General features: G+C 45.9%; 2 protein-coding genes across 2 annotated transcripts in view; both read left to right on the top strand.

Annotated features, from left to right (window-relative positions):
• The first annotated feature begins 635 nt into the window (after window positions 1–635).
• abcb9 (ATP-binding cassette, sub-family B (MDR/TAP), member 9) lies at window positions 636–11,133 on the top strand. Its single transcript, XM_055224366.1, has 13 exons — window positions 636–1,814; window positions 2,342–2,585; window positions 2,754–2,868; window positions 3,450–3,580; window positions 4,015–4,220; window positions 5,313–5,510; window positions 5,726–5,854; window positions 6,459–6,650; window positions 7,578–7,694; window positions 7,923–7,979; window positions 8,870–9,029; window positions 9,672–9,808; window positions 10,284–11,133. Exons 1-13 carry the CDS (start codon window positions 1,392–1,394, stop codon window positions 10,602–10,604), a joined length of 2,430 nt encoding a protein of 809 aa, XP_055080341.1. The 5' UTR covers window positions 636–1,391; the 3' UTR covers window positions 10,605–11,133.
• A 229-nt stretch (window positions 11,134–11,362) lies between these two features.
• Window positions 11,363–24,726, top strand: part of abca2 (ATP-binding cassette, sub-family A (ABC1), member 2) — a 49,131-nt gene continuing 35,767 nt past the window's right edge. Inside the window, exons 1-2 of the mRNA XM_055224490.1 lie at window positions 11,363–11,615; window positions 24,204–24,297. Of these exons, the coding sequence (XP_055080465.1) occupies window positions 11,550–11,615; window positions 24,204–24,297 (160 nt within the window). The 5' untranslated portion in view covers window positions 11,363–11,549. The remainder of the gene's footprint in view (window positions 11,616–24,203; window positions 24,298–24,726) is intronic.

The raw sequence follows: 24,726 nt of genomic DNA, 5'->3' as shown, positions 1-24,726 counted from the left end.
TTTTTTTTTTTTTTTTTTTTTTTTTTTTACGAAGTGTTGATATCATCTGCAGTTATAGTATAGTATATATAGTATAGTATAAGTTACTGTTTCATAATATTTTTTTTCCCCCCTTTTTAAACCCGACACCTCCCACTTGGTTTACCCGAGATTCCCTTTTGATGGGCATTTACAAAGAAGAGAATAAATAAATAAATAAATAAATAAATAAAACTAATAAATACATAATGAGGATACAAATATACATATAGTAATAATACAATGTAATAATAATTAAAATGATGGTAATAATTTATTCACAACTATTTTTTAAATGTTTTTCGTCACGTTGTGGGCGGGGCGTTCTCCTCCACTTCCGCAACAACATTAAAGCGCAGATTAGAAAAATAACCGATGTGTCACTCTGTAGTTTTTAAAATACTTTTGTTTAACCATCCAAAGACTCAACTAACAGCAAACACTCGTGTCAAATTACATTACGCTATATTTAAATCGCTAACTTAATACGAATTGGACAAATGAATCTGTGTTTTCTGTTAAACCAGTTGAAACGTGTGAGCCAAACTCACACAGACGATCTTTGATGCCGGTCTGTATGTCACCCGGACACCGCGGATCAGGCTAAGCTTCACTCCGCCGGTTTTACCTGTTTTTAACGTGTTTTTTCACGTTTAAACCTGTTTTTGCGAACGTTTTAGAGACACGGCTTTGATTTCGACTTTATATTTCACAATGTCGTAAAAAACTGCGGTGAAATGGGCTGAAGGACGCTTGGTGACGCAGACTTGGGATGAGCGCGTGGACACACTCACCTGTGTTACACCTGCGCGTTTATGATCCATTCTGAATAATTTACACTCCATCGTAAATGAGACAGTGAGTAAAGTCCGCTGTGGTCCTGGTCCTTTGTCAAGACTTGTCCCACATGGTTTATTCTGGTCCAACTCCTGTTCCGTCGTGTTTGGAATTCTGTGGCTCATTTTCTCTCATTTCATTGAAAATAAATGATTGCGGCGTTTCCAGACTTGATTTTTGCCTATTTTGACTCAGAGAAGAATCCGCAGAACCAGACCAGGTCCAAGTAAAGACTCTGTAGGACTTGTCCATCTGATTTTACACAGAGTAAGACCCCACAGAGACAACAGGGAGGGCATCTGACACACACAGGGAGGGCATCTGACACACACAGGGAGGGCATCTGACACACACAGGGAGGGCATCTGACACACACAGGGAGGGCATCTGACACACACAGAGAGGGCATCTGATACACACAGAGAGAGGGCATCTGACACACACAGGGAGGGCATCTGACACAGGGTCTTTTAGGTCTTTGCAGAGGACTAGAGATAAACGTTCAAATCAAAATTAGTATTTGGGACTTTTCTAAGATGGATCTCCGTGTTGTTGTGAGCGCGTGTGGCCTCTGCGTGCTCTTTGACCTCCTGCTCTCCTCACTCCTCCTCACCCAAGGCTTCAGCCGTGGGCTCGTTCCTCCTGGTTTAGCGGAGATGTCGGGTTTGGTCCTGGCGCTCTGGGGGTGCTCATGGCTTCGCTCCTCCATGCTGATTGGCGCTTGTCTCGGGGTGATGTGTAACCGACAGGACGGCCCTCGGAGAATCTCCAGATCTGCTCCGGCGGCGCTCCTCGTCGCCATGGTGATGGTGACGTTTGCGGTGGCGGCGCTGTTGGCTCTGACCGAGGTGGACTCTTTGAAGAACCAAGCGTGGGAGATGGGTCTGATCAGCTGGACCTGCATCTCCTCCGTGGGGCTGGTGCTGATGTGGAGGCTCCTGGGGGACGCACGAGATACGGTGAGGAACATGAACATTTATAAAGTTAGACAGGAGCAGAGAGCCAGAGGAGCAGAGAGCCAGAGGAGCAGAGAGCCAGAGGAGCAGAGAGCCAGAGGAGCAGAGAGCCAGAGGAGCAGAGAGCCAGAGGAGCAGAGAGCCAGAGGAGCAGAGAGCCAGAGGAGCAGAGAGCCAGAGGAGCAGAGAGCCAGAGGAGCAGAGAGCCAGAGGACTTTAAAAGAAGCTACTGAAGCTAATGACAGACCAATCAGCTGCCTTCTTTCCCAGAGCTCGCTCTCGCTAGCGTTAGAAACAGGTTTGATTGACAGCGTTGCTAAGCACCTGCTCCCTGCCAAACCAGCGATGTGGGTGGGAAGGGGCGTTACCTTCAACAGGCTGGCTCCTGATATGCTCTTTGTGGAATTCCACATATGGAACTGGGCTCCAGATTAGCCGCTATAACTGCTAGCCTCGATAAACATTTGGAGCTCAACACCATGTGAGAAACAGATGAAATATGGTGTATTTTAAATCCTGCCTCTTCTCAGACTGCCCCTCCTTCGGCTGAAGACACTGAGAGGCTACTGGATGCATCAGAGGACCAGACCGGAGCCAAAGTCCTGGGTCAGAACCAGGACCAGAATCAGGACCAGAGCCAGTCCAGTCCTGGGGCCAAAGAGGAGCCAGAAGAGACAAACTCAGGAGCCACACTGGGACGGCTCCTGTGTTACTGCAGGAAAGACTCTGGACTCCTGACGGTTGCAACGCTCTTCCTCCTCATCTCTGCAGTCTGTGAGTCCTGGTTCAGTCCTGGTTTAGTTCTGGTTCAGTCCTGGTTTAGTTCTGGTTCTGTCCTAGTTTAGTCCTGGTTTAGTCCTGATTTAGTCCTGATTTAGTCCTGGTTTAATTCTGGTTTAATTCTGGTTCAGTCCTGGTTCAGTCTTGGTTCTTTATTCTCAGGTGAGGCTTTTATCCCGTTCTTTTATGGCGTTGCCATCGACAGCATCGTGAAGCATCAGAGCATGGAGCTCTTTTCCAGACCTGTGCTGATCCTCGCCGCACTCGCTGTCGCCAGGTAACAGCCTTTAGTCTCTATGGTTCTCATCTCTGACCCCTGTGGATCATTATGTGCCCCCTATGGACAGCTGCACATTACACTAGAGCAGCACTTTTTTTTTTTATTTGTACAAAATGATGACGCGACTCTGCCAAATCCTACTAGTATCACCGATTAAGAAAACAAAACTGGACGGAAGTGTGTACGTCACAGTGGGCGTGTACCGGTGGAGGTTAAACGGGGGCAGATTGACAAAATGCCGTCTTTAAAATAAGAGGTTATAAGAAGTCTCAATGAGAAGAAACAACTAGAACACGGTTAAAGATCTGAACAGTTTGAAGAACAGGGCAGATTTAAATATCTTTAATTAATTATCTGTGTTTGCAGCCATGCTCACTTCCTGTTTGGAACGCGGCGGCTAACAGGTTAGCTCTGTCCAGAGATATGTACAGTCTGTTTAACACATGAGACACAAAAAGAGACGACCAGACAAAGCAGCTCAGAGCCAACACAGAAACAGGCCCATTTCTTCCTCCAGAGTCTGAAGTCTGAAGAGGAGTGAACTTGTTCAAGCATTTAAATATGTTTCTGTTTTTCAGTTCATTGGCGATGGGCGTGAGGGGCGGAGTCTTCACTCTGGTTTTCGCTCGGTTGAATCTACGTCTCAGGAACCATCTGTTTAGGACCCTCATGAAGCAAGAGATCGGCTTCTTTGACAAGAACCACACAGGTACTACAAATACTGCTGCTGCTACTACTACTACTACAACAGTACTACATCTGTGACTACAGAAATAACTTGCCACCTCACTGTGTGGCTTCCCTGAGCAGTCGGTTCCTTCTCCCTCCTGTGTGATTCCAGAAGAGTCTGTAATGGGATCACAATGCGACAAACCTCTCCTCTTCTGTGTCATCCAGAAACCTGTCGCTGCCAAGTGTCAAGCTGCCATGTTTGTTTTGACCTGAACAGAGCATGTGTCTGTGATTGGTTAATCCACCTGTCAATCACACTCTCCGGAATCCAGGAGACAGAACACGGCTCCACTTGCCTTAGTTTACAGCTTTACCAAAGCGTGTGGTTCTAGCTGCACAGATGCTCTGCTGTCTCGCCTTGCAGACATGACTCAGGTCAGTGACCTGGTGTCTCTTTCTCTCTCTCTGTAGGAGACCTACTGTCTCGCCTCTCCGCAGACGTGACTCAGGTCAGTGACCTGGTGTCTCAGAACCTGAACATCTTCTTGCGCAGCGCTGTGAAGGCCTCAGGCTTCAGTGTGTTTATGTTCAGACTCAGCTGGAGACTGTCGCTCGTGTCCCTCATGGGCTTCCCCTTCATTGGCCTGGTGTCGCAGCTCTACGGGGACTACTACAAGGTACTTAGACCAGGTTTAGACCGGGTTTAGACCCAGCTCTACAGGGACTACTACAAGGTACTTAGACCAGGTTTAGACCGGGTTTAGACTGGGTTTGACCGGGTTTAGACCAAGTTTAGACCAAGTTTAGACCAAGTTTAGACCAAGTTTAGACCAAGTTTAGACCAAGTTTAGACCAAGTTTAGACCAAGTTTAGACCAAGTTTAGACCAAGTTTAGACCAAGTTTAGACCAAGTTTAGACCAAGTTTAGACCAAGTTTAGACCAAGTTTAGACCAAGTTTAGACCAAGTTTAGACCAAGTTTAGACCAAGTTTAGACCCAGCTCTACGGGGACTACTACAAGGTACTAACTTAGACCTGGTTTAGTCCCGGTTTAGTCCTGGTTTAATAATTGTTCAGTCCTTGTTTATATCTAGTTTGTGGGACATTCCAATCAACACAATAACTTCTCCATTGAGACAAGCAGGTGGCACCAGAAAAGTTCCATTGTGCACCTTTAAAGACCATCTTAGTCCTGCTTTAGCCTGTTAGTCTGTTTTTGTCCTTCTTTAGTCCTGCTTTAGTCCTGGTTTAGTCCCGCTGGGCTCTCCTGTATCACGTTCTACTGTCAGTGACATCACACTGGGGAGGTTCTGCCTGGATGTGTATGGAAGAATGTTCAGCGGGTACCACGGTGACCCAGTGCACACATTGACATTGACAAACACTGACAAAAAAACACGTTAAGAAAAAAATCCAAAATGTATTTAAACGGCAGATTTGAGCCTATGATCAATCCGAGCGTCCATGATCCAGTTTAGGAGTTTGATTTTACACAAAATCTGTTGGCTAATGCTAATGCTAATGTTAGCTAACTTGTGACTGTAATGTTATTTCAGAGGGACTTGTTTAACAGCACAAATCAGCTCACCTGTTATAGTTCAGTCAGTTCTTTATGATCAAATTGTGTTAAAAAAAGATCAGATTAAAGTCTACCAAAGTCTCAGACAGAGCAGTGCCTACAGTTAGCATCACACCCCCAGAGAGTGTTGATGACATCAGCTGCACAGTATCAGTATGTGATTATTAGGTGTACGATATCTCTCCCTCAGACTCTGACCAAAGAGGTGCAGTCCACTCTGGCCGAGGCTAACCGCGTTGCCGAGGAGACGGTCTCTGCCATGAGGACAGTGCGGAGCTTTGCCAATGAGCAAGGCGAGGCGGAATCGTACTACAGCAAGCTGCTGCAGGTCTTCAAGCTGAACAGGAGACAGGCTCTGGCCTATGCCCTCTACATGTGGTCCAGCTGTGTGAGTATCCGCCTCGGGGCAGACTGAGGGAGGTGGCCACAGCCTCCTCCATCACACAGAGCAGGGAAGTGTGTTGCTCAAGGGCATCTGACACACAGGGATATAGGAGTGTGGGAGGGGATGTGACGCACAAGGATATAGAAGTACGGGAGGGCATCTGACACACAGGGATATTAAAGTGTAGGAGGGCATCTGTGTTAAACCCTGTCCTTCAGCTGTCCGAGGTGGCGTTGGAGCTGGCGGTCTTGTATTATGGAGGACACCTGGTGGTCTCGGGGCAGCTGTCGTCTGGAGCTCTCATCTCGTTCTTCATCTACATGCTGCAGCTCGGGGAGTGTCTGGAGGTACCACACCAAGTACTACATTATGTCTGAACAGAGCTAAGGCGCGAGCATAGACTGTATATATACATGGACAGAGCTAAGGCGCTAGCATAGACTGTATATATACATGGACAGAGCTAAGGCGCTAGCATAGACTGTATATATACATGGACAGAGCTAAGGCGCTAGCATAGACTGTATATATACATGGACAGAGCTAAGGCGCTAGCATAGACTGTATATATACATGGACAGAGCTAACCTGCTAGCATAGACTGTATATATACATGGACAGAGCTAAGGCGCTAGCATAGACTGTATATATACATGGACAGAGCTAAGGCGCTAGCATAGACTGTATATATACATGGACAGAGCTAAGGCGCTAGCATAGACTGTATATATACATGGACAGAGCTAACCTGCTAGCATAGACTGTATATATACATGGACAGAGCTAAGGCGCTAGCATAGACTGTATATATACATGGACAGAGCTAAGGCGCTAGCATAGATATTTTAAAAATTGCATTCTATTGGCAAAAAAAAATTAAAATTCTAACTGCCATCAAAATCATCTGGTTGAGGCTATGTCCCTGACCTTCACATGACGCCATTCCCTCAGAGCATGGCGTCCGTGTACACCGGCCTGATGCAGGGGGTGGGGGCAGCGGAGAAGGTCTTTGAGTATTTGGACCGAGAGCCTGAGCATTCTGCAGAACAAGGAACTGAAGAACCAGACACCTGCTCCGGACTGGTGGAGTTCAGAGACGTCACCTTCAGCTACCCTACAAGACCACACACACACGTACTGAAGGTACAACACACACACACACGTACTGAAGGTACAACACACACACACACGTACTGAAGGTACAACACACACACACATGTACTGAAGGTACAACACACACACACACGTACTGAAGGTACAACACACACGTACTGAAGGTACAACACACACGTACTGAAGGTACAACACACACACATACTGAAGGTACAAGACCACACACACGTACTGAAGGTACAACACACACATACTGAAGGTACAACACACACACACGTACTGAAGGTACAACACACACGTACTGAAGGTACAACACACACGTACTGAAGGTACAACACACACGTACTGAAGGTACAACACACACACAAACACACACACGTACTGAAGGTACAACACACACACACGTACTGAAGGTACAACACACACACACGTACTGAAGGTACAACACACACACACGTACTGAAGGTACAACACACACACACGTACTGAAGGTACAACACACACGCACTGAAGGTACAACACACACACACACGTACTGAAGGTACAACACACACACACACGTACTGAAGGTACAACACACACACAAACACACACACGTACTGAAGGTAGAAGACCACACACACACGTACTGAAGGTACAACACACAAACACAAACACACACACGTACTGAAGGTACAACGCGCATATACATCCACACACACGTACTGAAGGTACAACACACACGTACTGAAGGTACAACACAAACACATACTGAAGGTACAACGCGCATATACATCCACACACACCCCTACTGAAGGTACAACACACACACACACACACACACACACACACTGAAGGTCCTGTCACATGTAGTACACAGTGCATACATTATTATTAAGTAAAAGTTCAAATTGTCAGGCGTCAAAATGAGCTGTGTGTTTCATGACTAGTGATTAACATGCGCTCTATGTGTTTAAGGGCGTGTCGTTCACTCTGCACCCTGGGAAGGTTACGGCGCTGGTGGGGCCCTCTGGTGGTGGAAAGAGCTCCTGCGTCAGCCTAATGGAGAATTTCTACCTGCCACAAAGTGGACAGGTAAGTCTGCAACTGACAGGAAGCGACAGGTGGGCCTGAGCGACAGGTGGGCCTGAGCGACAGGTGGGCCTGAGCGACAGGTGGGCCTGAGCGACAGGTGGGCCTGAGCGACAGGTGGGCCTGAGCGACAGGTGGGTCATTTAGAAATGACCCTCAAAGTGGCTGACTCTATTTACTGTTTCTTAAATAGAATAAAATAATGAGCCTCACAAATTCTGTGCATTCCAGGTGCTACTAGATGGGCGCCCGGTGCAGAGTCTGAGGCACCTGTATCTTCACTCAAAGGTGTGTCTCTTCCTGAGGTTTGTCTCCTCCGCAGGTTGTCTTCTCTTGAGGTTGTGTCCTCCTGAGATTTTGAGGTTGTGTTCTCCTGAGGTGTTCTCCTGAGGTGTGTCTCCTCCTGAGGTTGTGTCCTCCTGAGATTCTGAGGTTGTGTTCTCCTGAGGTGTGTCTCCTCCTGAGGTTGTGTCCTCCTGAGGGTGTGTCTTCTCCTGAGGGTGTGTCTTCTCCTGAGGTTGTGTCTTCTCCTGAGGTTGTGTCTCCTCCTGAGGTTGTGTCTCCTCCTGAGGGTGTGTCTTCTCCTGAGGGTGTGTCTTCTCCTGAGGGTGTGTCTTCTCCTGAGGGTGTGTCTTCTCCTGAGGTTGTGTCTCCTCCTGAGGTTGTGTCTCCTCCTGAGGTTGTGTCTCCTCCTGAGGTTGTGTCTTCTCCTGAGGTTGTCTTCTCCTGAGGTTGTGTCTTCTCCTGAGGTTGTGTCTCCTCCTGAGGTTGTGTCTCCTCCTGAGGTTCTGTGACTTTTACCTAGCAACCATGTAAAACCAAAACTAGTTTATTGTGTCAAATTATCCCAGTGTGATGTCATCAGTGTGACATCATCAGTCATATTTTTCATCTTTTCTTCACAAACGTCTTGCTTTGTGTAAAACTATAATTTATATTTAAACTGTTTTTCTAGTCCAGATGAATCAGACAGAATCATCAGAGCCTGAGACTCACTTTAAAGACAGAAGAGAGAAGGCTCTGTCCTGTCACTCCCAAAACTTTGAAACTTAAAAAAAAAAAAAAGATTGACATTGAATGATGACAATTTGACCGACTGACGCCATTGATCGATCCATGGGTCAAATGACTACATGTCCATGGCCCTGTATTGAAACTGGTGTGTTGGTCTCCTGCAGGTGGCGCTGGTGGGACAGGAGCCAGTTCTTTTTGCTCGGAGTGTGGAGGAGAACATCTCGTATGGCCTAAGTCATGTGACCAAAGAGAACATAGAACGCGCCGCGAGAGAAGCCAACGCCCATGACTTCATCTGCTCGCTGCACCAAGGCTACGCCACCAGTATGAAACATGTACTATACTTATATATGGAGAAAAGAGGTTACTCTGTCTAAAAGTATGAAACATTCACTTTATATCTGTGGAATCCCTCAGTCGTCCAGGTCTGAGCCATCGCAAAAGAAAAATAAATAAATAAATATAATCTTTAAGACAGAAGCTGGTTCAACCAAAAAATAAAACCGAGAGCCATAAACAAAGTAATGTAGTCTACTCCATTCAGTGTAGTGAAGAGTGCAGTGAGCGTTACACTGGAGAAACTAACAGACGCTCCATAAGAGAATGTACCAACACCATCAGAAGAGCTCCTCAGGACCCCAGTCTGCTGTACATCTCCATCTCAAAGACACTAACCACTCCTTTGAAGAGAGTGAAGTACAGATCTTAGCCAGAGAAGATAAATGGTTTGAGAGGAGAGTTAAAGAGGCCATCTTGAAAACCATCCTCAGACCGAAAGCAAAACAAAAACAATAGGGGTAGCCAGGATGCTAATAAGTGTGAAACAACAGAGTGAATACAGTAGTGTAACAAGATCTGGACCTGTACAGAGGAGGGGTCAGAGAGACAAGGGAATTATTAGATTTATTTGCTAACTCCGATGTTTCTGTGCTTTATCCTGCTCTGAGCGTGTGTCTCCCCCCACAGGCGTGGGTGAGAAGGGCGCACAGCTTTCGGGGGGTCAGAAACAGCGAGTGGCCATCGCTCGAGCTCTGGTCAGAAACCCCAGAGTCCTGATCCTAGACGAAGCCACCAGTGCTTTAGACGCCCACAGCGAACACATGGTACCTCCAGTCTGCTCCCGTCTGCTCCTCTGGCTTTGCTCCTGTCTGCTCCCGTCTGCTCCTCTGGCTTTGCTCCTGTCTGCTCCCGTCTGCTCCTCTGGCTTTGCTCCTGTCTGCTCCCGTCTTCTCCTCTGGCTTTGCTCCTGTCTGCTCCCGTCTGCTCCTCTGGCTTTGCTCCTGTCTGCTCCCATCTGCTCCTCTGGCTTTGCTTTTGTCTGTTCCTCTGGCTCCTGCTGCTCTGCTCATCCGGCTCCTCTGGCTCCTCTGGCTCCTCTGGCTCCTCTGGCCCTTCTCCTCAGGCTCTGCTCCTCTGGCTCTGTTCCTGTCTGCTCCTCTGGCTCCTCTGGCCCTTCTCCTCAGGCTCTGCTCCTCTGGCTCTGTTCCTGTCTGCTCATCTGGCTCCTCTGGCTCTTCTCCTCAGGCTCTGCTCCTCTGCTCCTCTAGCTTTGTTCCTGTCTGACCCTCTCTCTGGCAGGTGCAGCAGGCCCTGATGTCAGTGATGAAGGAGCGCACAGTTTTGGTGGTCGCTCATCGTCTCAGCTCGGTGGAGAATGCCGACCACATCGTCGTAATCGTAGACGGGCGCGTGGCGGAGCAGGGCACACACGCCGAGCTCATGGACCGAAGACAGGTCTACCACAGACTGGTCCAGAGACAGGTCCTGGGACTGGAGGATCAGGACCAGAGACCGGACCAAAAACTGGACCAGAGACCAGACCAGAGACCAGCGGAGGGAACCGGCAGACGTAGGAGAGAAAGTTGCGATGGAGAAGCAGAGTCTGTGCCTCGACTCTGAGGCTCTGAATTTGTATTTAAATTTAAAGGGGAGGTTTTCCTCAAAATGTCCTTTTTTATCTTTGTCCCATGTTCTAATGCTGTTCCCTCATCAAAAACATGAAGAGGCTTTAGATGTCATCCATGCATGTTTTACTAAACTAGCGACATCTCTCTGGTCCTATTCAAACCCTCCTTACAGTTAGAAGTTCATCCCTGTACGAGGCTCTGCCCACACGCCTATATCACCCATGAATAATGCTGATTTATTCTTAATCACAAAAACATTGGACATGACGTCATTTATTTCTGTTATAATCTGGTGTTTTGGTTGAAGACGATTATCCAATCAGAAAGCAGATTGAGTGTCACATGACTTTCATTTGGGTTGCCAGGTTCAACTGAAATCCAGTTGCTTTTGTATTTTATTTTCTATCACTGATCACTCTACATATGCTGTTTATGTAACACATAAGTACATTAAGGCTTGTTTTTTATTATTTAAAATATTTATACTTTAAATGAATGTGAAAAATCATCATAAAATGGTGCGTAAAAGTTTCTATTTTAGCTCATGACAAAGAAATACTTGAAATGTATTTAAATATAAACAAATAAATAAAAATATTCACTTTAATTACATCCGGTCAATGTTCATTTGGGTCAATCACAAGAATAGCCATGAGAATGAACCCGGAAGCCCTGGTCTGTAAACGCTTTTATTATGAAGGGTCAGACCGGACGCTCCGCTGTTGTGACTTGACTTTGGCCCGACTGGAGTTCGCGCATCACCGCTGTCTGAGGCCGGTGTGTCCGCTGCTTCTCCCCGGGGATAAGCTTCTCCTCCGACTGCGCACCCGGACCCTCCCGCTGCTCTGACCCGGGCCCGGCGCTGCGTCATGGGTTAGAGACACCACCGTCTCCCCGGCCTTCTCTGGATCTGTGTGACCGAAAACAGCGCACCAAAATGGGCTTCCTGCACCAGCTGCACCTGCTCCTCTGGAAGAACATGACACTGAAGCGCAGAGGACCGGTGAGTGCGCACATTTAGCGCCACACGCGCGGCACACACACTGCGGTACTCCGGATGCCCTGCAGCTCAGAGGTTTGGGTGAACGAACCTCCGGCGGTTTGATAACGCCGCAGTGAAGAGGAGGAGAGAGAGGGAGGAAGGCTAACAGGTTGTAAACAACTCGGAGAGGAGGGACACAGGAGGGACAGAGGAGGGACAGAGGTAGAGAGGAGGGACACAGGGGAGGGACAGAGGTGCAGAGGAGGGACACAGGGGAGGGACAGAGGTGCAGAGGAGGGACACAGGAGGGACAGAGGTAGAGAGGAGGGACACAGGGGAGGGACACAGGGGAGGGACAGAGGTGCAGAGGAGGGACACAGGAGGGACAGAGGTAGAGAGGAGGGACACAGGGGAGGGACAGGTACACAGGAGGGACACAGGAGGGACAGAGAGGAGGGACAGAGGTACAGAGGAGGGACACAGGTACAGAGAAGAGACAGTGACGGGACTCTCTCAGTATGGGGCCTTGTTTGAGCTGTTCTGTGATAAATGTTCCGCAGTGGGGCTTTAACCCTGTTTGTCCCTGTCAGGGTTCTGTAGTTGTAGTTTTGGTCTGAATAAAACATGAGAGAGAGAGAGAGAGAGAGCGATCAAAGGTCCTAGTTCAGTGTCTGTATTTAACAGCTGAAGTTTCAGTCTTGTCTCTTGACTCATGTTGAAACTCTTAACTGATGCAGTGACATCACACTGGGGGTGTTCTACATGTATGTTTGTGGTTAAATGGTGACACAATGCACGCATTAACAGACACTGACAAAAAGTTTTAAGATCCCCTGAAAACTATAAACATTTTGACATTTAAGTTGTTTTATTTATTTATGTATTTTCTTTATTTATTTCGACCATATGTATCAAGTACACTTAAAGCACAATTCACAAATGAAGCCTTATATAAGGTCGAAAAGGAGTGGGAAGAAGAAAGTTGTTAGGAGAGTAAAGTCGTCATTTTATCCAGGCTCAGGGGTGAGAGCTGTTCTCCACAGAGACTTATTTGAGTTAAAAGATTAAATGAAACTTAAGGTGATGCCTCACTGTGGATACGTCTCCTCACGGAAGCACTTTACCAATACGCCAGCCCGGACATGACGCCGCCATCATTCAAAAACCTCTTCTCATGCGATCTGCTGAGACTTCTCACTCATGCTACTCAGAGAAAGCCTGCAGTGGAATAAGTCAATGAAATGACCTCCACAATCCAGTGGGAACATCTCTGTTTAGAAACAGGTGTTTACTTGTGGGGTTTAGTCCAAGACACAAACAGCTGAGCCACCGCCAACAGGGCACAACTTGTGAACGCTGCTGCTCAGCAGATGTGTGAACAGGAGACTGAAAACATCTACACCCACATGGTATAAAGTCCAACCACCTCTGGAGTAAAGGCTGGACTGGGGCGCAGCTCAACCTGAGGTTATCAGAGTTGAATCTCAAGCCGCATGATCCCGACATGAATATCACCGACACGTTTGACAGTGGCTAAGGACACCGGTAAAACAATCTTCAGTGACAGCATCTTCTGTTCAGACAATGAAAGAAGAACACTCCCATGTAAGACACCGATTCTCAAAAACTTTCAATTTACGTTAATAGAGTGATCTCATGGACGCAGCCCTGGCATTCAGAATTATGTTAACCTCCTAGGACCTGGCGTCCACATATGTGGACAACACATTTTGGGTTTTCTAGGCCACAATGCAAACTTTTAGAAGAAGAAAAACAGCAACAAGAACAGAAACAATGTAAATATATTACATTTAGAAAAGAGTTTAGAATATATATATATATATATATATATATATATATATATATATATATATATAAAGTGAACTGACATGTCTTCCTGCTCCTGTCTCTTCACATGAGACACATTGTTCCAAGAGGCACAATTGTTGTTTCTCATTTTGTTTTTACTCAGGACAAATGTTGCTGTGTTCAGGGTCTTAATAATTTTTTTTTTTTCAAATCGTTATTCAAATGTTTTATCAAAATGATTAAAATGTCCACATATGAGGACATTGGTTTTACATCACTTTTCTCAGAAACCACATAATGTAAAAAGATAATTCTTTGTATTTAGACTCATCAGGTCCCAATCAGCGCAAATAACAAAGAGAAATGAATAAAGCATGTCATGTAAGAGCTCGGGTCTCAGGACGTTAATCATATTCTGAAACAGACCAGCCGCTTTCAGGTTCAACCACTCAGAGGCCAGGCCTGTGGTGTGAGCCACTTGGGTGAGGATGGAATATGTCTGTTTGCTTGGACTAGAAAATCCCTGCGTGACTGGAATTATTTTCACCTCCGCAGGCCACAGCATGGAGGTTAGGCACGGCCATTTTTAGAGACAAGCGATGTTCCCTCTGAGATGAGAGGGGGGATCAGCACCAGAGAAGGAAAAGCATGAAGTGGCACCTGAAGAGACTGCATCAGGAGAGAGAGCATATACTGTTATATATTTTGACCCTCTCTGGTAACTGTAGTTACGTATTACTAAACGCACAACATTGTATGTATTAATGCGCTGTTACACCGAGTCCTCATGTGTGTTCATGCCTGCCACACGAGGTAATAAATTCCGTTGTTCCAAGATTCCTTCTCTTCATTATCTTACCTAAGAAGTAAGGGGAGATATAACAAAAGTGGCGACGAGGACGTCTGAACCTGCGACGGTCACGGTGCTGCTGAAGTTTGCTGCGGGTCGCGGTGCTTCAGGTGATAGACGGTGTTTTTGCCCAGGACCACGCCAAGGTTCGCGGACTATTTTTTTACTGTGAGCGGGAAAGGACGGAACGGCACAAGAGTAAAAGGGACTGCCGGTACATGCACGGACCGTGGATGCTAGAAAGAGTAACACAGTCGTAACAAGTGGCACAGCTGTATAACCAGGCGCAAATGGCGGGAGTTATCGGCTCAGTTGGCCCCTTTGACCAAAACGTGGAGCAGTGGAGCTCGTATACGGAGCGTTTTGGCTATTTTGTGGAGGCTAACGGCATCGAGGCTGAAAAAGTAGTGCCAACATTTTTGAGTGTAATGGGACCAAAGACATTTAACGTGCTTCGCAACTTGCTGCAACCAGCTAAACCTGGTAGCAAGACGTACAAAGAGATCGTGGACACTCTCACTATGTACTTTTCACCCAAGCCCCTTGTCATCGCGGAGAGATTCCGGTTTCACAGAAGAAATCAGGAGGAAGGGGAGTCTGTCACCATGTTCGTAGCTGCTTTGAGGAAACTAGCTGAACATTGTGAGTTTGGTGATGTGTTGAATGACACGTTAAGAGACAGACTGGTGTGTGGATTAAGAAATGAGGCAGCACAGAAAAAGTTGCTAACCGAAAGTGACTTAACACTTCAGAAGGCTATTGATATCAGTGTGGCGATGGAAGTGGCATCTAAGGAAGCTCAACAACTTAACATAACGGGTAGAGTGCACAAAATTGCAAACAACCAAAGCAATACTCAGGGCCCATGTTTTAGGTGTGGTAAACCAGGTCACATTGCTTCTGCTTGCTGGTGCAAAGAAATGGACTGTCGTCAGTGTGGGAAGAGAGGACATGTAGAGCGTGCCTGTCGAAATAAAAAAAGGCACAGACAAAGCAAAGAAAAAGGATAAAAGAGACTATGACAAATTCAAAAAGAAAAAACATGTAAATGCATTAGAATATAGCCAAAGCTCTTCCTCTGAAGAAAACAGCATAGTGAACACAGTACATGTAATGAGTATGGATGAAAGTGCAGATTGCTACTGGGCCAAACCTAAGTTGGAGGGTCATCCAGTCAAAATGCAGATAGACACAGGGTCAAAGGCATCACTTGTGTCATATAATGTTTACAAGCAGTGTATGAGTCACCTTCCCTTACGCCCATCTGACACAGTGTTCAAAGCATACACTGGGCACAAGGTGCACATGAAAGGAATGACCGATATTATTGTCCGGTGTAATAACCAAACGGCCAAACTGCCAGTATATGTCACCAAGGGAAACTTTGCTCCCATTATGGGACGTGTGTGGTTGAAAACACTACGCCTTGACTGGCAAGAAATTTGCTGGCTTTCTAATGGATCTTCACAACTGCAAGCCATCCTAGACAAAAATGAGGAGGTTTTTCGTGACGAATTAGGCAGCATGAAAGAAATCATTGTGAAACTTCACATCAAACCAGGAAGCAAACCTGTGTTCATGAAAGCCAGAACAGTGCCTTATGCGATACGTAATAAAGTTGAAGCAGATCTGGACTCTTTAGTTAAAAGTGGAGTCTTGGAGCCTGTCACAACCAGTGAGTGGGCCACCCCAATCGTGCCAGTTCCCAAAAAGAATGGAGGAATACGAACATGTGGAGACTTTAAAGTGACTGTAAACCCATTGCTCAGTGTAGAGCAATATCCACTGCCTTTAATTGAAGATTTGTTTGCAGGTCTGAGCGGAGGTCAAAAGTTCAGTAAAATTGACCTTAACCAGGCTTATCTGCAAATGCGTGTGGATGAACAATCACGTGAGTTGCTAACGATTAATACGCACAAAGGACTTTTCAGGTATTGCAGATTACCTTTTGGCATCACATCGGCCCCGGCTCTGTTTCAGCGGGCCATGGATCAGATCTTGAGTGGATTGCAAGGAGTACAGTGCTATTTGGACGATATTCTCTGCACGGGTGCAAACGACGAAGAGCATCTTCGCAACCTGGATGCTACACTGCAGAGGCTACAACAGTATGGACTCAGAGTTCGCAAGGAGAAGTGTGAGTTCTTGAGACCATCTGTGGAGTACCTAGGTCACGTTATTGATGAAAAAGGCCTACACACAGCTCCTTCAAAGATAGCGGCTATTGTAGATGCACCCTCTCCTGAAAATGTGAGTCAGTTGAGATCTTTTCTAGGCCTCTTGAACTACTATGGACGGTTTATACCTAACCTTGCGTCACTGTTAAAGCCGTTACATGAACTGTTATGTCATGACAAGAAATGGAGATGGACGAATGACTGTGAAAAAGCTTTTCAGGATGCAAAGGAGGCACTTACCAGTTCAGAGGTTCTGACACACTTCAATCCCTCACTTCCAATCCAGCTGGCCTGTGACGCGTCACCCTATGGAGTGGGTGCCGTCATCTCTCACACATTTCCAAATGGTGAGGAAAAACCAATTGCATTTGCTTCTAGGACACTGAACAAGGCAGAGTCCAACTATGCTCAGTTGGAACGTGAGGCACTGAGCATCATTTTTGGAGTGAGGAAATTCCATCAATATTTGTATGGAAGGAAGTTTACCATTTTAACAGATCACAGACCCCTCACAACGATCTTGGGACCGCACACTGGAATACCATCGCTTGCAGCTTCACGTCTTCAAAGGTGGGCTTTGTTGTTGTCAGCTCACTCATATGACATAAAGTATCGCAAATCTGATTCTCATTGCAACGCAGATGGACTTTCCAGGTTACCACTCCCTGTTACCAAACATGAACCTAACACAGTGGACATTTTCTATTTCAAAAATGTGGAAAGGGCACCAGTTTCAGCTGCCCAAGTGAAAAAGGCGACCAGAAATGACCCTGACCTGTCAGTAGTCATGGACATGGTAATTAAAGGACAATCGAAAGTTGATAGCTCCACTCTCAAACCTTTTATTGATAGAAGGTGGGAACTTTCTGTCCAGTCAGGTTGTCTGCTGTGGGGAAGGCGGGTTATCATTCCACAGTCACTGCGTGCTAAAATGTTAGAGCAGCTGCATGCAGGTCACAGTGGGATAGTGAAAATGAAGGAAATGGCTAGGAGCTATTTTTGGTGGCCAGGATTAGACAAACAAATAGAAAACATGGCCAAAAGTTGGTCATCTTGTCAAAAGACTCGTAACAACCCACCTGCAGCTCCTCTACATCCATGGGACTTTCCACAGGACCCTTGGTACCGCATTCACATAGACTTTGCAGGTCCATTTGAGGACCGAATGTTCCTGATCGCTGTCGATGCTCACAGCAAGTGGCCAGAGGTAGCTATCATGAAATCTACTACATCAGAAAAGACTGTTGAGGAACTTGGAGAGATGTTTAGCCGTTTTGGGGCTCCTGTTCAGCTCATCTCAGATAACGGTCCCCAACTCGTGTCAAAAGAAATGTCTGATTTTCTACAAGCAAATGGAGTTCAACACATTAAGTCAGCCCCATACCACCCTGCAACAAACGGGTTAGCAGAGAGGTTTGTGCAGACTCTCAAACATGCACTGAAAGCCTCACAAGGACAAGGCACTCTGCACCAAAGGCTGCATGAGTTTCTTCTCAAGTACCGCACCTCTTCACACTCAACCACCAAGGCATCTCCTGCAAGCCTCATGTTCAACAGAGAACTTCGAACGAGCTTGGACCTTCTCAAACCTCCAACAGTAAAAGACATTGTTCAGGCAGACCAACGAAAACAAGTAAAGTACAGAGACATTCATGCGAAAGATCGAGTGTTTGTACCTGGAGATTCAGTGCTGGCTAGAAACTATCAGAGTAAGGTAAAGTGGGCTCCTGCCACTGTCATTGCCCAAACTGGCCCTGTCTCCTACACTGTCCAGACAGCTGATGGAGTTTGGCGCCGCCACGTGGACCAACTTTTAAAAACACCTAACACTACTCAAGAACTGTCTGTTGATTTTTAAAAAAAATGCTAATGTATTTGTACCTGAACCATGCTACTTACCTGTAGAAATGTCAAAACCAGTCAGTCCTACTGTAGATGTTTCTCTTTCAGACAAAGTAGAAAAACAAAGTGTCACATCTGTACCAGAGCCTAGTCCAACCAATGAAAAAGTTGATGTGTCTGTAGAGCGTCGCTATCCTGTACGTGATAGACGACCACCTACAAAGTTAAACTTATAGCTTTATAGTGAACAATGTGTTTACTAGTTACTATGTTCTATAGTGTTGACATGTTACCTATCTGCATCTGATTTGTTTATTAATGTTACGATGTAATACAAATGTGTTTGGGGCAATGAATGTTTTAAATCCCTGGTCCATCTTATGTAAGGGGGGAGGAGATGTTATATATTTTGACCCTCTCTGGTAACTGTAGTTACGTATTACTAAACGCACAACATTGTATGTATTAATGCGCTGTTACACCGAGTCCTGATGTGTGTTCATGCCTGCCACACGAGGTAATAAATTCCGTTGTTCCAAGATTCCTTCTCTTCATTATCTTACCTAAGAAGTAAGGGGAGATATAACATATACTCCCATCAATGCAGGCAGTACAGTGCTGTTAAATTTCTTACTTTTTCTGCACCTTTGCCACTTTTAGCCATTTCAGATCAAGTAAACACAAAATGCAGTTTTAAGTGCTGATTTTATTTATTAAGGGAAAAAAGCCATCTGAATCTACATAGCCCAATTGCCCCCTAAACTTAATAACCAGTTGAACCACCCTTAGCAGAAACAACTGCAGTCAAGTGTTTGTGAGAACTGGAGTCTTTCACATTGTTGTGGAGAAATTTTGGCCCACTCTTTTCTGCAGAATTGTTTTAAATCAGCCACATCGGAGGGTTTCTGAGCATGAACCATCTGTTTAAGATCATGCAACAGCATCTCTATCGGGTTCAGGTCTGGACTTCGACGAGGCCACTCCAAAGGCTCATTTTGTTTTGTTTTTTTTAAACCATTCAGAAGTGGATAATTTCTGTGCTTTGGATCATTGTCCTGCTGCAGATCCCAAGCGCACTTCAGCTTGAGATCACAAACTGATGGCTGGACATTCTCCTTTGAAATTTGCTGGTAGAGAGCACTACCACATCCATGTTTCACTGTTGACATGATGTTCTTTTTATCAAATGCTGTGTTCATGTTAAGCCAGATGTAACGGAATGCACTCCTTCTAAAAGTTCAGCTTTTGTTTCATCAGTCCACAGAATATTTTCCCAAAAGCTTTGAGGATCATCAAGATGTTTTTTAGGCAAAAGTGAAACGGACCTTTATGTTCTTTTTTTGTCAGCAGTGGGGTTCACCTTTGAACTCTACCATTTGTGCCATTTTTGCCTCGGCTCTTTGTTATGGTTGAGTCATGAACACTGACCTTTACTGAGGCAAGTGAGGCCTGCAGTTGTTTAGATGTTGTTCTGGGTTCCTTTGTGACCTCTTGGATCAGTTGTCGCTGTGCTCTTGGGGTCATTCTTGTAGGCCGGACGCTCCTGGGCAGGTTCATCGCTGTATAGTGCTTTCCCCTTTTGTGGATAATGGCTCTCACCGTGGTTCACTGGAGTCCCAGAGATTTAGACATGGCTTTGTAACCTTTTCTAGACTGAAACATGTCAATTACTTTTCTTCTTATCTGCTCCTGAATTTCTTTGAAACATGGCATGATGTCTTGGAGTCACCTAAACCGCGCAGTTAGGGATGTTAGCCATGTCCTCAAAGAGCCCCACTTCTTAGACAGTCAACATGAAGGTGACATTAAGAGCTCTAACTGACAAAGCTGCTGCTTTGTAGGTTCTCTCAGCCATGGTGGACTGAAAGCGGCTTCAGAGCTTTGGGTGGAGGCATGCCACCATTGTGGGCTCAGTGTGTGGCATACCGTCCCTGTCGAGCTTGTCCATATCGACAAAACTCAGTCAAGATGTGCCCAAAATGGGGTTCTTGATGAAGTAAGGGTGATCTTTCCAAGAGACTGACACTAGTTCCGGGAAGACCAGAAGAAGCTTCCATGCTGTCTGTTTAGCTTGGGATAATTTATTCCCCTCCTAACGTAACTGCAGCTGTGCTGTGAAGGCCACAGAAGTTTTTTAAAAGAGTGTGGAGGAGCAAACCACAAGGTGAAGTCAGAGGAGCACACCAAACAGGTCAGAGAAAAAGTTGTGGTGAAGTTTAAAGCGGGACTTGGATCTAAAAAGATTTCCCAAGCGTGGAACATCTCAAGGAGCACTGTTCAATCCATCATCAGGAAATGTAAAGAGTATGACACAACTGCAAATCTACACAGACATGGCCACCAAAACATAGAGAATGAACAAGAAGACACTCATCAGAGATGCAGCCAGGAGGCCCATGGTGACTCTGGAAGAGCTGCAGAGATCCACAGCTCAGGTGGAGGAATCTGTTCACAGGACGACTATTAGTCCTACACTACACAAATCTGGTCTTTATGGAAGAGTGGCAAGAAGAAAGTCACTGTTGAAAACCATCCATGAGTCTTGTTTACAGTTCACTAGAAGTCATTTGGACACAGCAAACATGTGGCAGAAGGTTCTCTGGTCTGATGAGACCAAAATCAAACTTTTTGGCCTAAAATCAAAACGCTGGAAGAAAACTAACCCTGCACATCACTCTGAACACACCAGCCCCACAGTCAAACACGGTGGTGGCAGCATCATGCTGTGGAGGGACTTTTCTTCAGCTGGAACAGGGAAGCTGGAAGATGGATGGAGCTAAATACAGGGCAAGCTTAGAAGAAAACCTGTTGGAGTCTGCAAAAGACTTGAGACTGGGGCGGAGGTTCACCCTCCAGCAGGACAATGATCCTAAACATAAAGCCAAAGTGACAATGGAACGGTTTAAAGCAAAACATATTCATGTGTTAGAATGGACCAAAGTCCAGACCTAAATCCAACTGAGAATCTGTGGCAAGATCTGAAAACTGCAGTTCACAAACGCTCTCCATCAAATCTGACAGAGCTTGAACTATTTTCCCAGGAAGAATGGGCAAAAATTTCAGTCTGTAGGTGTCAAAGCTGAGACATGCCCCAAAAGACTTTCAGATGTAACTTCCACAAAGTATTGACTTAGGGGGGATGAATACTTTTACACGCTGCACTTTTCAGTTTTGTTTTTTGTTTTTTTTATCTGGAAATGATGTATGATTTTCTTTGTACTTCACATTTATGTACCATTTTGTGTTACTCATTCATATAAAATGCAAATTAAAACATATTTAAATTTGTGGTTGTGACTTGACAAAATTTGAAAAAGTTTCTGGGGGATGAAAACTTTTGCAAGCCACTGTAGCTGAGCGCTCTCAATTTCACCAAATCTATTCCCCTGACTTGCACTTTCTACGTGTTTACCCTTGTTTACACTTGTTTACACTCAGGCAGTGGCATCTCATGTTTACGTAGTGTACCTGGATCACCCACAGACACAGGGTGGACACAGAGCTCCAGACCCTGTACTGGGGAACAGCGAGGACAGTGTGAGGTGTCGATGCCACATAAAGAATTCCGGATCAGCAACTGAAACCAGCTTCATCTCTGTGTCTTAGACTGTGATCATCTGGACACAGAAACACAGTGGCCATAGAGATTATGTCAGACTATAATCGCTGTGTAAAACCGGAGCTGTCCAGATGTTCCTCAACCCCATAACAAAGGGCTGAAGTGATCCACAATGAGCTTATCTTTGAACGGTGAGGGTGCAAAGTGCCATGTTTAAAACCTGTAGTTCTCTTCCACCTGTTTAGTGGAGTATGGAGCTGAGACTCCTCCACCTGTTTAGTGGAGTATGGAGCTGAGACTCCTCCACCTGTTTAGTGGAGTATGGAGCTGAGACTCCACCTGTTTAGTGGAGTATGGAGCTGAGACTCCTCCACCTGTTTAGTGGAGTATGGAGCTGAGACTCCTCCACCTGCTTGTGGCTTGGAGCACAGCCTGTGTCCTGCTCAATAAGGGGGTGCTACAGTCTGCAGGCTTTGTCCAAGGAGGAGTCCGGTCACTCCATGAGGAGAACATGTAGCCTACTTCATTCAACAGTTTGTGTGGGTACAAGGGCAGAGGTGGAGCTAAACTGAGGCACAGATGTGTCTAATAAGTTTCAAACACATGGGGCATGTGAACTGTCTCCTTTAATGGACGTTTATGTAATATTATATAAAACTTTAACTCATCCAAGTTTGATTTTCAACAAAAAGATGAGAGTGACTAACTAAAAAATTCATGGCTAATACTAATGCTAATGCTAGCTAGCTTGTGAGTGTAACATTATTTTAGAGGGACTTGTCGTTCAGATAAGTCAGTTCTTGGTCAAATTGTGTTAAAATAAAACTCAGATTTAAGTCTAACAAAGCCTGAGACAGAGCAGTGCCTACAGTTAGCTAGGGAATGTTGATGACATCTGCCACAGAGTACCTGTATTTACACAATTAGGTGGGCTGTTGATCTAATTATGATCTAAAGTCTCAGAACGATCCCGTTTTGTCCTGTTCCCAAACTCATTGCTCCTACTGATTTACACCTGGTGCCCTGCAGAAAACCACACCTCCATCATTAAAAGCACCAAAAGCAACAATATGGAACATTTCTGAGATAAACACTGAGCTCTGGGTCTGGAGCCGCCTGGTACCTCACCCCAGTCTGTCCCCAGTTGCCTCCTCTCTCTCCTCCTTCCTCCTCCTCTCTCTCCCATTCTCCTCCCCACTCTGTCCTCCCTCCTCCTCTCTCTCCCCATTCGCCTCCCCTCTTTCTCTCTCTTTCATCCCTCCTTCTTTCCAGTCTGCTCTCCCTCCTCCTCCCTCTCTCCCCAGTCACCTCCGCCCTCTCTCTCCTCCCTCCTCCTCTCTCTCCTCCCTCATTCTTCCAGTCTGCTCTCCTCCCTCTCTCTTCTGCTTGGTCTTGTCTTTCTCTTTCTAAGAACACTGTCTCTTTGTGCTTCTGAATGTCGTCAGCTCTGGACCTCCACCCCATCTCTCTTTCTCTCTCTCACTCCCTCCCTCCCTTCCTCCCCCACCTGTCTCTCCTCTGTCTCTCTCTCTCCTCTTTCTCTCTCCCTCTCTCCTCACTCTTTCCTTCCCTCTACATTGTCCTTTGTCGTAAAAAACTGTAGCTGTAGTGTTTGGATAAAAAGCCATTTGGTGTCTGGTTGGACCCGGATCTTTCTGTGTGGAATTTGCATGTTCTCCCTGTGTCTTTGTGGAATTTGCATGTTCTCCCTGTGTCTGTGTGGAATTTGCATGTCCCTGTGTCTGGCTCCAGCTGAGGTCCATGACCAAGACAAGATCTGGAGATGGGTCCCACTGACACTAACCCAGAGACACTGAAGGACGGGTCAAATGCAGAGGATACATTTCCCTATAGGGACAATACAGTGTACCTTAACCTTTAGTCCTGGTTTAGTCCTGTTTTACTCCTTGTTCAATCCTGTTTTCAGTCCTGGTTCAGGCCTGGTTTAGTCCTGGTTCAGTCCTGGTTTAGTCCTTGTTCAGTCCTGGTTTAGTCCTGGTTTAGTCCTGCTTCAGTCCTGGTTTAGTCCTGGTTCAGTCCGGGTTTAGACCTTGTTCAACCCTGGTTTAGTCCTGGTTTAGTCCTGATTCGGCCCTGGTTCAGCCCTGTTTCAGCTCTGGTTAAGTCTTGGTTTAGTCTTGGTTTAGTCCTGGATCAGCTCTGGTTTAGTCCTGGTTTAGTCCTGGTTCAGTCTTGGTTTAGTCCTGGTTCAGCTCTGATTTAGTCCTGGTTCAGTCTTGGTTTAGTCCTGGTTCAGTCTTGGTTTAGTCCTGGTTCAGTCTTGGTTTACTCCTGGTTTAGTCTTGGTTTACTCCTGGTTTACTCCTGGTTTAGTCCTGTTCTTATGTACAGTATACTGTGTTTTGTTCCAGTGGGTTTTGGCGTTTGAGATCTTCATCCCTCTGGTTCTGTTCTTCATCCTCCTCGGACTCAGGCAGAAGAAACCCGCGCTCCCCGTCAAAGAAGGTCAGAGGTCATCCAACCTTAAATATAAAAGCATGAATATGTGTCATCCCAAGGTGAACACGTATTACTCTAATATCCCTGACATGGATTAGTCCTGGTTTAGACCTGGTTTATTCCTGGCTTTCCTGGTTTAGTCCTGTTTTAGACCTAGTTTAGACCTGGTTTAGACCTGGTTTAGAATTGGTTTAGTCCTGGTTTATTCCTGTTTTAGACCTGGTTTATTCCTGGTTTTCCTGGTTTAGTCCTGTTTTAGACCTAGTTTAGACCTGTTTTAGACCTGACATGTGGGGTACCCCAGGGGTCAATCCTGGAACCCCTGTTGTTCAGTCTCTACATGCTGCCGTTAGGCCAGTTAATACGCAGCAATAATGTGTCTTACCACAACTCTGCAGATGACACTCAGATCAATGTCTCACTGCAGCAGATGAA

The sequence above is a fragment of the Periophthalmus magnuspinnatus genome, chromosome 9 (assembly GCF_009829125.3).
Source record: "Periophthalmus magnuspinnatus isolate fPerMag1 chromosome 9, fPerMag1.2.pri, whole genome shotgun sequence".
Taxonomy (NCBI): Eukaryota; Metazoa; Chordata; class Actinopteri; order Gobiiformes; family Gobiidae; genus Periophthalmus; species Periophthalmus magnuspinnatus.
Note: the sequence above shows the minus strand (reverse complement) of the source record. Positions and strands in the feature narration are given on the sequence as shown.